At 41.9% G+C, this 15,367-nt stretch overlaps 1 protein-coding gene across 1 annotated transcript; it reads right to left on the reverse strand.

Moving 5' to 3' along the window:
* Positions 1–2,066: 2,066 nt before the first annotated feature.
* myb (v-myb avian myeloblastosis viral oncogene homolog) lies at positions 2,067–11,426 on the reverse strand. Its single transcript, XM_034527454.1, is given in 22 exon segments — positions 2,067–3,478; positions 3,569–3,655; positions 3,777–3,839; positions 3,842–3,877; positions 4,511–4,606; positions 4,715–4,829; positions 4,931–5,049; positions 5,653–5,940; positions 6,330–6,407; positions 6,409–6,434; positions 6,538–6,622; positions 6,734–6,799; positions 6,802–6,888; positions 6,891–6,963; positions 7,578–7,651; positions 7,653–7,754; positions 7,756–7,800; positions 8,522–8,613; positions 8,708–8,752; positions 8,755–8,782; positions 9,003–9,120; positions 11,253–11,426. Coding segments are annotated over 22 exon segments (1,857 nt in total). The 5' UTR covers positions 11,276–11,426; the 3' UTR covers positions 2,067–3,367.
* Positions 11,427–15,367: the final 3,941 nt, after the last annotated feature.

The raw sequence follows: 15,367 nt of genomic DNA on the forward strand, positions 1-15,367 counted from the left end.
GAATATTTTGTAGAAAATGTGCCTTTTCCGTCCGAAACAAAACAAAAATAGTATGTTGTGTCGAGATATTCACATTTACCAATTAAGTCTAAATGTGAAAATATAATCTGAGGCTCCTGTTTGCACATTTGAAGAAAATACAAACTACACCCAGAAGCTAAACCAGTATCCACATAGAGAAAAGGACAACTGGAGGCATCTCACCACTGCTAACAGGGGAACCTTCTGGAAGCAAATTATTCATCCATAGTTTTAATGTAAAGTGTAACTTTGTAAAGAGCAACTTTATACTTTCACCATCACCAACCCAAGTTTCTTGACCCACTGCAGCACTCACTGCTCTTTTTAAAAAACACTCTTCTGAACCCGAAATGAACAAAAGCATTGCCGAATTTCAATATCAGTGTGCATGAACTGTAATGCAATGTTCCTCATATACTATATATATATAATATATAATATATTCCTCATCACTATTCCCATCATCATTAAAGGAGCCCACACTTAGGAGCTGGGACTTGTGTCCACTGTCCAGTCAATGAGGTCTCCTTCTCTGCAGTCACAACACCTCCTTTTGGTCTCAGTTTGAATTAAAAAATAGCCTAACATCTTACAATATCCATTCTGATCTACAGTATATTGCTTTTGTTAATAAACCACACACGCACACACACACACGCGCACACACACACACGCACACACACACACACACACACACACACACACACATGCAGCTGCCTTCTCCCTCAGTGGAAAGCAGGTGTCCTGTAAATCTCGTGGGGTTTGAGGCTTTTTCTCTCTCTTTTTTTTATTTTGTGTGTAGTAGGAGATGTGAAATTCCCAATGTGAAAGTCTACTTCTTGCTCTGGCCTCTTTCCACAAGACACACACACACACACACACACCTACCCCCCCCTCCCCTCACACACACAAACCACACACACTATAATTGCTGACAGAGAATCTTCTGAATTCAAACGACCCTGATCCACCCCTCACAATCATCTCTTTGCTGTCTATTTACGCCATTATTGTTCTATCAGTTAAATGTTCTGTTTACTTTTTTAACATATGTATATATATATATATATATATATATATATATATATATATATGCGTCACTTAAGGCTGCAGTAAGCATGCATGCAGCCCTGAGAAAACTATTTCAGTTGGTGCTGCCTGTAATATCACAGTTAGCTGCGTGTCCTTCAGATGAATGTCATTTCTGTTTATGTATCCCTCTGAGACTAATACTTGAGATGGGAATCTATATTTGAGGACACTGTGGTGGATCAGGGTGAGGTGGTGGTGCAGGTGTCTCGGAGGCGAGGGGAGGGGGTGTAAATATAGCTCCTGGTATGAATCTGGGCCCCTTGGCTTTCATGGCCTCACAGGAAAACAAGTCTTCTCAAGAGACTAAGCGTGGAGCTCCCCACACGTGTGGACGCGTGTTGCAGCCACAGTGAGATGTTTCACACAGTCCTCGTACAACAGGGCACTTTAGTGTGGAAAGGAGTCGGGGGCCATTTTCCTTTCACCAAAGTAAACTTTCCCTTTTGTGTTTCTGGAGCGTGCATGTGCGTTGTCCCTTTATCCACAGAGAAAGAGGCAACGGTTGAGTTCATTTGGCTTATTGCCTTCAGTGGCTGATAAACTCTGCACTCACTCCGTAATTGGCAGATGGAGGGAGTTTTATTATCTAATTTTATGACAGCAAACCTTTTGTTTCCAGAGGATTGTGTGTGTGTGTGTGTGTCTGTGTGTGTGTGTGTGTGTGTGTGTGTATGGGAGATTAAGTCGGAGTATTTTGATTACAGAAGCCCTCACACATATTTTGCATGAACACCAGAGCGCAAATTGGTGATTCGCTTTAAAGAACTCCTCTCGACAACAGTGTGCCTTCGCAGTCCTGTTTACAACAACTTTGGGCTAATTGTATTGGCTGCCTAAAAGCATATTTACACTTCAAGTATAGAGAAAATGTTCATTGAATTGCTATCACAATAAACTCTTATTGTGATACTGTCTTCAAAATAATATTCCCAAAATGACACTGAACGCAAGGCTGTAATAAAACACACACACTTTATTTTACTAGGCAGTATAGAAAAGTATAAAAACATGAAAACTTGGCATGTATAAATGCTTTTATAAAATCACTTTTGCTCAAAAGCTAGTATAAAAACAAGGCGTATAAAAAGATTGTATTTGACATGGGCTACTGCAGTCTTAGTAAGAAACAAAATGCTGATAGTATAAGCATTATACAAAAATACAAAAACGATTCAAAGAAATGTTTGAATACAAAAACCATACAAAAGTTTTCATTGGGATTTGTTTGTAGCATTATATAAAATATCAGTGTTTAGTACTCGGTTCATACTCTTACTGGGTGATCCTTATGGTTTCAAACATATAAGCTCATTTAAGATTGTTGTTTTAAATGTAGGAATATATATATATATATATATATATATATATATATATATATATACACACTTAAAGTTTTAACAAATATAATCATTTGTTCATTAAATATTTCCCCATACAGGATACTGTGAGGGCCAGAAATAAATCAAAAAGTTGAAATGAAAACTCAATTTATACGAAATGAAGGTGCCAATGTGGTAGTCAGGTAATACTATAAGGCTGGCCCCTTCTGTTATGTAACGCATCATCATTCCTTGTTGAATGAAGATGTAAGAACAGACGCAGCTGTTCTTGTTCAGTAGTTAAGTGTTTACATGAGGTGGCACAGACCAAACCCTTGAAATAAAACAGTAGACACATGTAGCCTGATAACAAATAATATCATAAAGAAACAAAAATGTTTCATGACTGAAATAAAGAGGTCAGTTTAAATTCATTAATATGCCTTTGGATTTATGATAATGCTAACAGGGCTTAAATACTTAACTTACAACACTGATCCATTGGCCAATTGATAAAAAACGAAAAAAAACATTATCGTTATAAAAAAAAAAAAAGGAATAAATTAATTACTTGTTCTTTATATTAATATCAAAATTCGGAATTAACAATACAGCCCAATGCAAATTATATATCCACCGTTTCCCATTTATTATACAACATCGATAATAACATTAATGACGAGACCAAAACGTATAGGACGTACAAGGGAACCCATCGCAAATTCTATGCAGAAGATTTCCACAAAAAAAAAAGAAAACAAAAAAAACAAAAAAACGTGCTTAGTCTTTGGTTGGTTGAAATCCAACAAGTGTGAGTGTAAAAACACCAATGGCATAGAGCCTCTCCCAACTGTTGTACCACAACAAATATGTAATCCGCAGCGCTGCTCCAGCGCAGGGATGGTTGATCTTTCCAGTTCAACATGAGTCTCTGTCTACACGACCAGTGTCCTTGTAGGATAAGTGTTGATGTACTTGTGGCTCTGCTCTGAGGCCAAGGTGTGCTCCTCTGTTTTACCACAAGTCACCTGCTCCCAGGAACTGAGCTGCTGTTGGTGAGAGAACGAGGACGATGAGTTTTTGATGGTTCCCATGCAATCACGACATATTTAACTTCTACCTAGAAGCTTCTACACACCTGGAGCGGGCTGCCCCATGCCTCTGCGAGGAAGGTGGTAGTTTTTGTGTCCATCTTCACGCAATAATGAGCTTGTGAGTAGGTCCTGAATGAAACATTTTCAACAAAAGAAAAAAAACACACACATCTTAACAAAAGAAGTTCAAAATTAAGTTTCGAGGATGTTTGTGAGTCATCGAGGACGGCGTCATATTACAAGAACTTACAGTTACTTCCTGCGCTGGGGCCGTTTGGGAGAAGAGCTGTGTGTGAAGCTCTTGTCCGTCCCACTAGCATACACAGGACTCCTCTCACATGGCGACTCCACCTAGCACCCCAGAACACATCGTGGTTAATATCAAGAGTCGTGCAAACTCAAACAGTAGCCTCAAACAATATGGCTGATCTTCCTTGACAAGTATTAAAGTTGCCCACTGCTAACTGAAAATGACATCCCACTTTTCACCTTCGCCTTCTCAACATCAACATGATAATTGTTTTTTTGGGTCGGGAGTGAACAAATACACATATCAAGTTCTGAATTTATGAATTTGTATGCACAAGACTATAATTTGTTGACTACAATTCAATTGTCTGCACGTCTTGATTAAATTAACTCCTCGGCACAAATGAGATAATTAAGTAATTTTGACAATGCACAAGACCAAGTCATTCATTGCAACCGCCACTTGCTTAAGGCACACCTTGGTTGTAGATAGTTCTTTACATAAGCTTTACTGTAGTTTGGGGGTGAGTTATCAAGGGATTACTGTTAGTAAAAGGCACTTCCCTTCATGCTTCGGGAAGAAAGGCTGGACTGCTGTGTCCTGCTCTCTGTTTATACACTTATCTTGTGCACACAAAATAATAAATTGTGGCTTCAATGTATTCCTTCTTACTATCCCTCGACACCTCCTGCTTCTGTACATATGTGTGCTTGCTTGTGTTCAGTATAAAGTACCTCTTGTTTGATCTTCTTCAGAGGAGGCTGCTCAATTGCGCACTCCATCGGCTCCTGTTTGATGACTTTCGCCATCTGTTGCTCCAATGGGGAGTTCTGGAAAAGGCACAGATCCCAAAGTGAGACACAAGGACACTAAAGCAAGCCCAACAGGAGGAAACGAGACAGGTTCAAGGCGGCGCTTTTAAAAAGTCTCTTTCTCACCAGTAGTTTGACGGGTCCATACTTGGCCTCCTGCATGGCCAGAGCTGACCGGAAAGGGGTGGGTGTACAAGGCGATGACTCCAGGATCGAACGACGAATGTTTGGAGTTCTGAACCTGAGAGAGATAGAAAGAGAGACAACTGTGTGTTAGATTGTCTTCTACACACAGTTCTGCATAGTTGCATAATTAGAAACATTCGAGATAGAGATACTTACATTTCCTCCTCTTTCTGGTGCCTTATAGTGTGGTTGATCAGAGGCTTTGAGTCCACGGGCGAGCTCATTGGTACAGTGTCGTTGTCGGAGTGTTCTGGGCTCATTGATTGGATGAGAAACTGTGAAACAAAAGGAAGGAAACCAATCAACTAAAGTAGCTTGGTAGGTTCATTTTAACACGGTAACATTTTGGGCAGATCATGGAGCAAACTTGGTCTGAACTACAGCAATGGATAGGAAAAGTGAAAATGGATGGCCGGTGCTTCAAAAGTTGAAATGATTGAAATATGACAAAAAAAGATGGAAAACAACAGCTGGGGCACTAATTCCGAATTATTGGATGTCATCAGGTTGCAGGTTGGTGATGTATTCCGATCACTACTTTAACTACCTGTGAAGGTGAACAGGGGAAGGTTTCTGACTGGTGAAGGCTTGGGAGTTGAGCAGATGAAACCAGCCCGTGCTTTGTGAGCAAGTCTTGAACCCCGATTGGGCGAGACCTGTCTGTTTTGAGAGCACTCCTATCCAAGAGCTCACTGGGAGGGTCCTCATCCATTGAGAAGAGGCTCTAGAAGGGCGGGATATATGGGTCAAAGCCCACTACTTGGTGAAGTCTATGTTGCTTCTTGCTACGCTACCCTTTTTCATCTCGACCCAGTTGATCATGAACTTAATGATGTCTGAACTTGTAGCCCAGGGATGAACTAAATGTAGACACTTACTGAATCAATGACACAATTCATGAACTCTGGTATGGTATTTGAGAACGTCGGACCGCTTTGATGGCTGTTGCTGTTGTTGTTGTTGTTGCTGTTGTTGTTGTTGTTGTTGTGATTGTTGCTGCTGTTATTACTGTGGGCACGCGCTGCAGAGGCGCTCTCCTCGGGTAGGCAGCTCTGGTCCAGAGGCAGGGCAGGGGCGCCTGCCTGGTGATGCGGTAAAAACATTACACCCTCTGAGCTGTTGGTCAAAGAGCTCTGGCTGGCCCAGCTTGGATAGGACAAATTCATCTGCGGGAGAAAAAGGATATAAAGAGTGAGTGCTATTAATAAGAATAATCAAAGTATAATCATCTGAAAATGTGAGCACAGTTGGGTGAGTGTAAAAGCTCGAGTTAGAACATGCACGCCTGACAATAAGGGAAGAGGTGTAGAGAAGAAGTAGAAAGGGAACTTTTATGTAAAGAAGTGTTGGGTAGAGGGTTGCACAAGGGGTCATGCACACGCACTAAAATGGTGAAGAGGTCCTATTTCATCACAGACCCCCCCCCCACCCCCAGATGTTTCCTCCACACACAAACACACATCTAACCACCTTCCTTAATGCCAGGGTCAAAAACACAGGCACATAAATTGTTCTGTCACACTTTATAGCTTGTGCAGATGCAGACGCAATTTACCGGTAGTGACGGCTGGCCTCTCAGCTCATCTTCTGTTGACATGAGCAGCAGTTCGATCTCTTTCACCCTCTGCTCCTTGCTCAGGGTCCTCCTCACTATAGTGTTCTCTGAGAAAAAGAGAGCAGGAGGCAGGATTTAGTGGCAGCTCATCTTCTCGTCCACAATCCCTCCGTTGCCTCATTAAACTAATCGTTTATACTGAGTTCACGCGCTGTTTTTTTTACCTGTATAGCAGCTGTTCCATGCTGGGGAATGTTAAGGATGTTCAAATGCAAGGCCCTGGGTAACGGTACCTGTTAAGCCAATAAGAAACATAGAATAAATTAATCACCTGCAGCTCCATTATCTGAAGTATTTAGTTTTCCTGCCAAGCATCCCAGGTTCTCGTTGAAAAGCCCACTCACCCTGTGTGTGTCGGCGATGTAGGCGTAGTTGAATTGCGACAAGGGTGGCAGCTGCGCGTGACTGGGCGAGTGTGGGGGTAACCCATGATGTGATTGCTGGTCTTGATGTAGCCGTGGCTGATGGAGAGTGAGGAGTTGCCGTTCTTTCGCGGCGCCACTGTAGATAGCCCTCCTGCTCCACCTTTCGCCTCATGGTGGAGTTCCAGTGGTTCTTTATGGCGTTGTCAGTCCTGAATGTCATGAAGAAGCACGTATTAACTTTCAGGTTAGTCATAACGAAAACACATCGCACGCCCACAAGCATAAAAGGGGACATCCTGGACCTCTAGTTTTACTTGATAGCATTATCAATACAGGCACACACAGAGGCTGCCACAGATAGACACAGTCTCAGTCACGCACACCACACACTTTACACATACACACCGTGCACGCACAAACACAACACAGATAAGGTTATCAGAACGGAGCAATTGCAATCATATAAAAGACAAAACTACATTATCTTTTTTCACCCTTTGTCATTTAATTCTCGGCCTTTCTCTAGAAAAGAACACCCAGTCCTGACAGTCTTTAAACCATTTTCCTCCCGATCCTTCTCTATTCCTGTCTTTCAGAACAAAAGGAAATACTTTCTGTATTCGCGCCTTTATCTTCCTTCATGTTCGGTTGTGCTCACTTCATCCCTTTTCTCTTTTGTTTCCTCTCTTTTCATTCCTCCTTCAGTGTCCTGCCCTCCATTTCACCCTCTCAACCGCAGCATTGCACAGTCAACCAACATGGGTTCAGTGATACATCTAGCTTCTCCCCCCCCCCTTTCTTTCTTTTACATAGTCTGCCTCACCTGCCAGGGAGCAGCTTAGCGATTTCGGCCCAGCGGTTGCCCAGCTTCTCGTGTGCCTGGTAGATAATTCGGTCCCTCCTCCTCAGTCCACGATGTCTTCTTCACCTCTGGGTTCAGGTGGTTGTGCCAGCGTTCGCGGCATTGCTTGCCGATACGCCCCTTCAGGTGCTTGGCGATCCACCGACCAGCGCTTGGCTCCATACTTCTGGACCAGCTCAATCACCTGGGGGGGTGAGTGTTTGTGTGTGTCGGGTGGGGAAGAGAAAGAGGAAAGACAAGAGGCGAGGTAGGAACCGCGTTGAAAAGGAAGAGAAGTAAATGGTAGTGAAGGGCATGACAAAGAGGAAGGAGCATTACCAGGGACGAGAGGGAGAAGTAAAAGGTATACAAAGTAAGAAAAATGAAATAAAAAAATAAAAAAAGATAGGTATATGAGGTGTAGAATAGATGGGAGAGAAAATCACAATAAAACAACTTGTTAGTTACACAGACAAATCTCAGAAACTTGAACATGTGTCAGTCAATGCTTCACTTCCCTCCTTCCCTCTTTCTTTATCTGTTAAGATGTGGAGGTGATTGAGAACACCTGCTGGTGAGCAGAGAGGGAGTTTCCAGAGGAACGTTAGCCACTCTGCTAATCATTACAGTGGCATCTGGTGGAAATATAACTCCTGTGGACTTGTTCAACAAATACTTCACAGGCTTTTAGAGACTAAGCATGTTACTTGTTGAGTACTGGAACTTTTTGGGGAATAAGAACTGTGCAACAGCAGCCAAGAAGTTGCTCCAGATTATCATTATTTTTTTCAATTCCTGGATGCTGCTTGATTGCCTGTCTCCTGTGAGTGGTTTCCAACTACGTTGTTCTGCAATATTTTGTGAAGTTTCTAGTGCGCAACAATAAATGTGGTTTCATTGGTGATTTCTAAAGGCGGTTTTCTTACCCTCTGGTCCTCCTCTTTGGTCCATGGCCCTTTGATGAGCTCTGGGTTAAGAACCTTCTGCCACCTGTGCTGGCACTGCACATCTTACGATTCTGGTAGGTCAGAGAGAAGGGGATAAGTAATCATACCATTGGAGGTTATTTTGCACGTGTGTGCACGTCGGTGTGTACGCACAGGCCACCCTACTTACAGTTAGTAAGCTTGCAATGAGTTTCCAGTCTTCTGATCCTGAAGCTCAACAAGTTTCTTCAACTTCTCATCCTGAACAAAAGAGAAAACTATTGCAGTTTGTTAGACATGGTGTCCCTGCTATGAACATCACCGCCAGCAATTTAACATAAGAGTCAGTGAATGTGGTTAAACCAGACAACTATATCTTTCCCGAAGCCATTTCTATCCGCCATGAGCTCAGCTGTGTTGCTTGTATTGCACACTGTGGTTTTGAATTGTCGTTGGTGTGTGTGTGTGTGTGTGTGTGTACCTCTTCTCGTGTCCAGCGGGTCTTGCCAAGGTGCCGTTTCCCTGCCTTGACCAGTGACCCATCATAATCATGGTCATACATGTCGGTCTCCTCCTCATCCTCCTCGCTACTGTAAACACTGCAGAAACACAGAGAGAGACATAGAGAGAAATGTAAGAAAGAGGTGGAGGTTGTGTGAAAAATAATAAGATAATGTAATGTGTAAGATAATAGGAAGGTAAATACTTGCACAATAAGTACCTGTCTATTTCCAAACTACTCCCTAATCATCTCTTTACAGAGTGCATAAAGAACTCAGCCCACTCTTTAACTCATCAGGTGTCAACACAGACAGAACCAGTCATTCTAGAAGGTTTGGGTGCAGGCTTTTAGCCAAGACACCCACAAGGGGAGAAAGAACGAGAGCGAGGAACAGCAAGTGTGAGGGGGGGCGGGGGGGGACCGAGATGGATGAACAGGTTCTAATGTTTTTGGTTTCCACAGATACTGGGATTGGCTATGCGATCATAATTTTGTGACCCTGGCGTGTTCAGACCTGCAGTGGCATTGTACAGCACAGTCATAAAGACACACACACACACACACACACTGAATTGGTTAACCAATCAGAATGTAGGGCATGGACAACGTGGAACCTAGGTAAGGTACTACAGAGCAACAGGTGAACAGGAACCCCTCTGAGGTGTGTCTGTCTGTGTGTGTGTGTGTGTGTGTGTGTGTGTGTGTGTGTGTGTGAGTGTGTGTGTGTGTGTTTGTACAAGAGGATATTTACAGTGGATTATCTTCTATTTATGTTTTACTCTTAGTACATCCGCATAACATGCTAATTTGTCAGTATGAAATTAACAATGTTTGTCTTTCAACAATCAGACTTTTTTTTTTTTTTTTTAAAGGCACATATGACACAATAGAAGAAGAAATAAAAAGGCAGTGAACTTCGGGTGCACAAACAAGCAAACACAAGACAAGTGAACACAGCTCATGACTCATGTTGATAATGATGAATCAAGAGAAAAACTGCGCCATGAAACAGTTTAATGATCATCATCGCTTTTATAAATCACTCAGCGGGGTAGTTTTGAGTGATGTCAACTTTCACTTGCATTCCGTGTATCTGTGTTGAACTATGAGAATAAACCGATTGCCCGCACTTGACACGCAAGACCAATGAAAGTAACCGCAGCTACTTTAAGGTGGGAAATGGTGCGGATACAGGAAAGTGTGTATACATCGTAAAAGATGGTGAGTGATTGCAGATTATATTTGCGGCGACTGTATCAAAACAAGGGACACGCAAACAAAAACGCAGCCAGTCCTTGAGACAGGTGCACATAGCGGACGCAGCGAACGCGCAGTTTGCAAAATAACAGTGCCCCCCCCCCCCCCCCCCCCCCCGCTTTAAGAGATGCTTCATTTGAGGGTCTACACATCTTTCATCACGGAAGGGTTTACAATTACCTTTAATACTTTAATAGCTATAATGGTGTATGTATTAGAGCCAACATGCAAGTACAACAACAGCAACCTGCACACATCTCTGTCTATGTGGCTGACTGGGGTGATGGTCAACGGAACCAGAGCCAGTTCAGAACATGGGGTGTCTTTGGGGGAGCCAAGTGCAATAAAATAAGAAATATTTTCAAAAACTTTCCGAAATTCAATTCCGGACGTGTTGCAATGCATTCAAATCCTCTTGACATGTTTTTAGACAGAGTTATATAGACGCCAAGCTGCATTGTGTTTTGTATTTAGTATAAGCTCCTATTAAAAACAATGTCTAGCGCACAGCTTCTACACTCGGCCCAGTGTTATTAATCCGCTCGTTCGCGCGCGCCCGTGTGTGTGTGTGTGTGTGTGTGTGTGTGTGTGTGCGTGTAAGAGGGGGAAAGAGAGAGAGAGAGCCCTTTCTCTCGCTCTCTCTCGCTCTCTCTCTCTCCACTGACAGCAGCGCGAGGAGCGCACATGCCAGATGACCACCACCTGTCATAAGCGCGCGAGCGAGACACCCACACCACCATACTCCGCTAAAACGGCCAATAAAACAAACACAAAAAAACGGGTTCGCAGACACAAAACGAGTTTAAACCAGAAAAAGAAAAGACATACACTCTGTCAATAAGATGCACCCTTAACACCTCACTCCGTATCCAACATAAATTAGCATGGAAAGAAAGAGAGTAACTCCGTAAGTTATAACACGCGCAAGTTAAATACGTTGCAAATAACAGTAATGGGTGTGTTTGAGCTTACCTGTTTCTCGGCCGTCGAGTCATGTTGATATATGTAGAGTGGCTCGCAGGTTGCGCTGAGCACGTACTTTCGCTATCCGCGCTGGACTTGTTCTCCCGGTGGAGAGGCAGGTTGACATTAATTTAAACTGCAGCAGCTTTTACTACAGCTCCTCCCCTTCTTCGCATCCCGGTAAATTTGGCGCTCCTGAGCGCGCGGCCGACTGCGCATGTCCAAGAAAAGTATGGTGTACTTCACGCACCGTCCTACGTTTTTTTTTTTCGATCGCTGGTTGAACAAACCAAGGACAAGTCAGAAACATATTTGATATCTAAGGAAACGATTAGAATTATAAGAATATATTTCGAAAAAACAAATCGACCTGTGTCTTTTTTTGCCACACCTTTTCGCCAAACTAATGAGCCTAATCTATAGCATTCTAGTTCATAATACGAATGCTATGATCGAAGTGTGGTTGGATAATATACCACAAATACAAATAATGGGTCAGTTGAGTGTTGGTGGCATAATACCTACCTCCATACCATACCACAAGGATTGCATTGGGACCGTAAAAATGACATCGCTGCATCGACATTTACGAAGAGTTATTGAACGCAACACAGCTCTTCACAGTGGACTTGTCAAAGGCGCGTTTCGCCTGGCCGTCCGCGCTAAACGCTTTTTGTCAACAATATTTGTGAGTTACTTCTCTTCTGCTGAAAAGGAGAAGGAAACTAATACATCTGGACGGCGTAAACAATTGCGGAATGGCTTTTTGGCATGCGTGGAAAGTGAAGTTGCAATGTTTTCTGTGCTTGTTGCAAATACAGATGTTTCTCAGTGATAAAAAAAAAAAACTAAACTTGCAATGCAACACCCTGGTCTTGTCTTCCGGCGATAAAATGAGCTTTTGTGTTTGCTCAGAACAAGAACGTTTATATAGTGTAGTGGCACTTCAACTTTTTGCGCAGATTTACTGCACATAAAGAACAAATGCACTTTAAAGTCCACATGATTGATTGATTTATGTTATCCCAGTCGTTTCTTAAATTGATTCTTAAGTTTTCTAAAAGACAGCTTTCTGGTTTTGTCTTTGCATTTATTCAAAAATAATCCTCAATGTAAATTAGAACCAAGTTGAGCCTTTTTTTAATATAATCTCATGCTCCTTTCTTAGCTCCATTGTGTTAATGCTGGCCACTTTTATGATTATCTTGTTTTGGTTGAGTTCTTCATCCTCTGCAGGGAGGAGGAGGAGGAGGAGGAGGAGGAGGAGGAGGAGGGGTGGGGGGGGGGGGTTATGCTTTATTTTTATAAATGTGTCTTCTCATTGTATTAGTTCCTCCATACGCGACTGTATTGTCCTGGTCACTTATAATTACCATCACCCCAGACTTGCCCATTGTCCCAGGGCGGTCATCATAATAGTGGCCTGATAAAGGGCTACACACATTCATACACACATGGCCGTGGACTGCAACTTTTACTATTTTTGCAACAGGGTGGACAGTGCTCAGTGAAGTGAATCACTTAGGCTGTTGGCAGAAATATTAAGATTTACTGGACTAGACATGGGTTAAACTAAGTTTATAGTCCACAGCATATATGATAGTTCTTAGATTGTTTTGTGTGTATTATTATTCATGCAATGTATTGATGAACTGTTGGTTCAGAAGCAACATGCAACATTAAGTTGTTATTATATAGATGCTATCGTGCAAGATTGCAAGACAAGATGCCCCACATAGAAGGAAAAGTGGGCCAGGAAAAGAGATATAGCACAAAAGATAACTTAAACATCAGTAATAACCAGTGTCAGAGTCCAACCAAGTCATATAAACACATATATAAATGGAATAATGTCTCCACTTGTTTTATCTGTGTGTGTCTTTTGCTTGTTTGTCTTTTCCCTCGAGGGTAATTGTACAAACTTCATCTTGCCATCTGAAACCAAATTGAAGGAAGGGATCTAGGGTATGCAAATTCACCTATAGTAGTTTGAGCAGGAAGCCTTAGACCCATTGACTCCTTGCTGAGGACATTTGCATGGGCGCGATTGGACGGGTTAAGGGCAGGTATTGTGATGGTCGCCCCCTCTTGCAAAGCATTGTGTGCACAGGTTGGCTCATTTGAATACTTTTTAATGAAGGCCCCTGGGCATGAGATATCACCCCACCAGGCTTTCAGATCCAGTGTTGGGAAGGCCAAACATAGGTATTGTTAATTGTGTGTGTGTGTCTATGTGTATGTAAAAGCCTACATTGGTGAAGGGTTGATCTCTAATCAAATAGTGCATGTGATCCTGAATGGTTACATAGTTAAACCTACGTGTTGACTATTTGCTAATGGATGTTCTAAACATGCAACAGATTTAATGTTTCTCATTATTCAGGATTTTTTTTAACGCATATTTTATTTCCCCATACTTGTTTAATGAATACGTATGGAAATAGTCAATCAAATGTAAACGTTTTCTTATTATTTTAACTATTGCTTTTAATATAGTTTCAGAATCAGTGCCACATATTTTCACAATTTGCAACTTAAAGGACTTCACATGTGTTCCCTTCTTGACTTTAGCTGTTTGGACCACCTGTCAAAGAATGCCAAAGGTGTAGGTTTTGCATTTTCCCCGGAGGTGAGTTCCTGTGAAAGACTCTTCCCATGATACCTTGTGCCCTTGGCAAATTATGTAAAGCATTACCTCATGCCCATTGCCAACTTTCAGGATGGACTGCACCCCTCACCCACTTGCACATAAGCTTTGTCTTCTACAATTACACCACGTTTAATCTGTTTTCAGATTTGCATGCTGTTGTTAATAGATTTGCAATCCTTGCTTTCACTTGATTCCATAGATACCATTGCAATTCACTGGCCAACAACCAATTTCTACATTTCTTGAAAGAATTGAACATAAAAACAGTTACAGAGAAAATATGATGGACGCTAACCATTAGTCATTAAACAATATAATTTCTAAATCTTTCAAACAAAGCACCCATCCACTGATCCGCTCATTCTTCTAACAATCTGTCCATCCATCTGTTTAATCCATCTAATCAGCCCAACATTCGCACGCTGATGGTTCATTGATTAGGCTTTCTGTGAACTCTGTGGCCACATCGGCAGCACAGATTTGACCAGAGTGCTTAAAAAACATTCAAAGGAAACATATGTTCAGATCCTGTGTAGAGGTGTGAAAATCACACCCCGGCCTTGTTGCTGCGCAAACAATATTTAATTTATCTCTAAATCTGACTGTGTAAACAAAGCAGAAAGACTTAATAAAACAAGAAAAAGAAACAAGAAAAATATGTATAGATATTTTTTTCTTATATATCATTGTTATGTTACTAGAAAGGGTTACTAAACAAGGACAAAGGAGGAGAAAATTCTGCAAACACTATTACAATTTTATATTATTTTTAACTTGTGCAACATGTTCCTTTTCCATTACGTATTATGTGCTCTTTGCTGCATTTGGTTTTAGAGTGTCCTAGAAACATTTTAGTGATGCAAAAGAGAGTTCCCTCTCTGTCACCTGTGCGACCTTGTAAAGTGAGCATGTTTGTGTCCTTTTTACCTCTATGCATGTGTTATGCATGTGTGTGTGTGCGTGTGTGTGTGTGTGTGTGTGCGTGTGTGCAGTTGTTTATTTTGACATGTAGATGTGCAACCAAGACATCAAAATGCAGGAAATGGAATTTTAGAGGGGAAACCACCACCCACTTAGATGCACACATGCACGCGCATATCCATATGCACACTAGTAAGCAAATGTGAAACTTTGTACACAGATAATAAACTACTTTGCTATCCCCTCCCGATATAGTTGATTCCCCCCTCCTTTCAATTAAAGCTGCTCTTTGTCAACCTGCCAGTTGCAATATGAGCTATTCATTGTGGAAAGGTCTGTACAATTACCTAAGCAGACAACTTTCTTTATCCTGATCAATTTTAGATTGGGGTGACACGCCAAACCTTATATATCATTTTACCCATGCAGATGTTCAAGTGTATACTTCACCTGCATCACTGGTATCAGATTGTTGATATGTTTATCTTCTTCTTTTTCATAGGCACGCAGGCCACTGTATGAGATCAGGAGGACAAAATGTCAATAACCACAC

This window comes from Cyclopterus lumpus, chromosome 24, assembly GCF_009769545.1.
Source record: "Cyclopterus lumpus isolate fCycLum1 chromosome 24, fCycLum1.pri, whole genome shotgun sequence".
NCBI classification, from domain to species: Eukaryota; Metazoa; Chordata; class Actinopteri; order Perciformes; family Cyclopteridae; genus Cyclopterus; species Cyclopterus lumpus.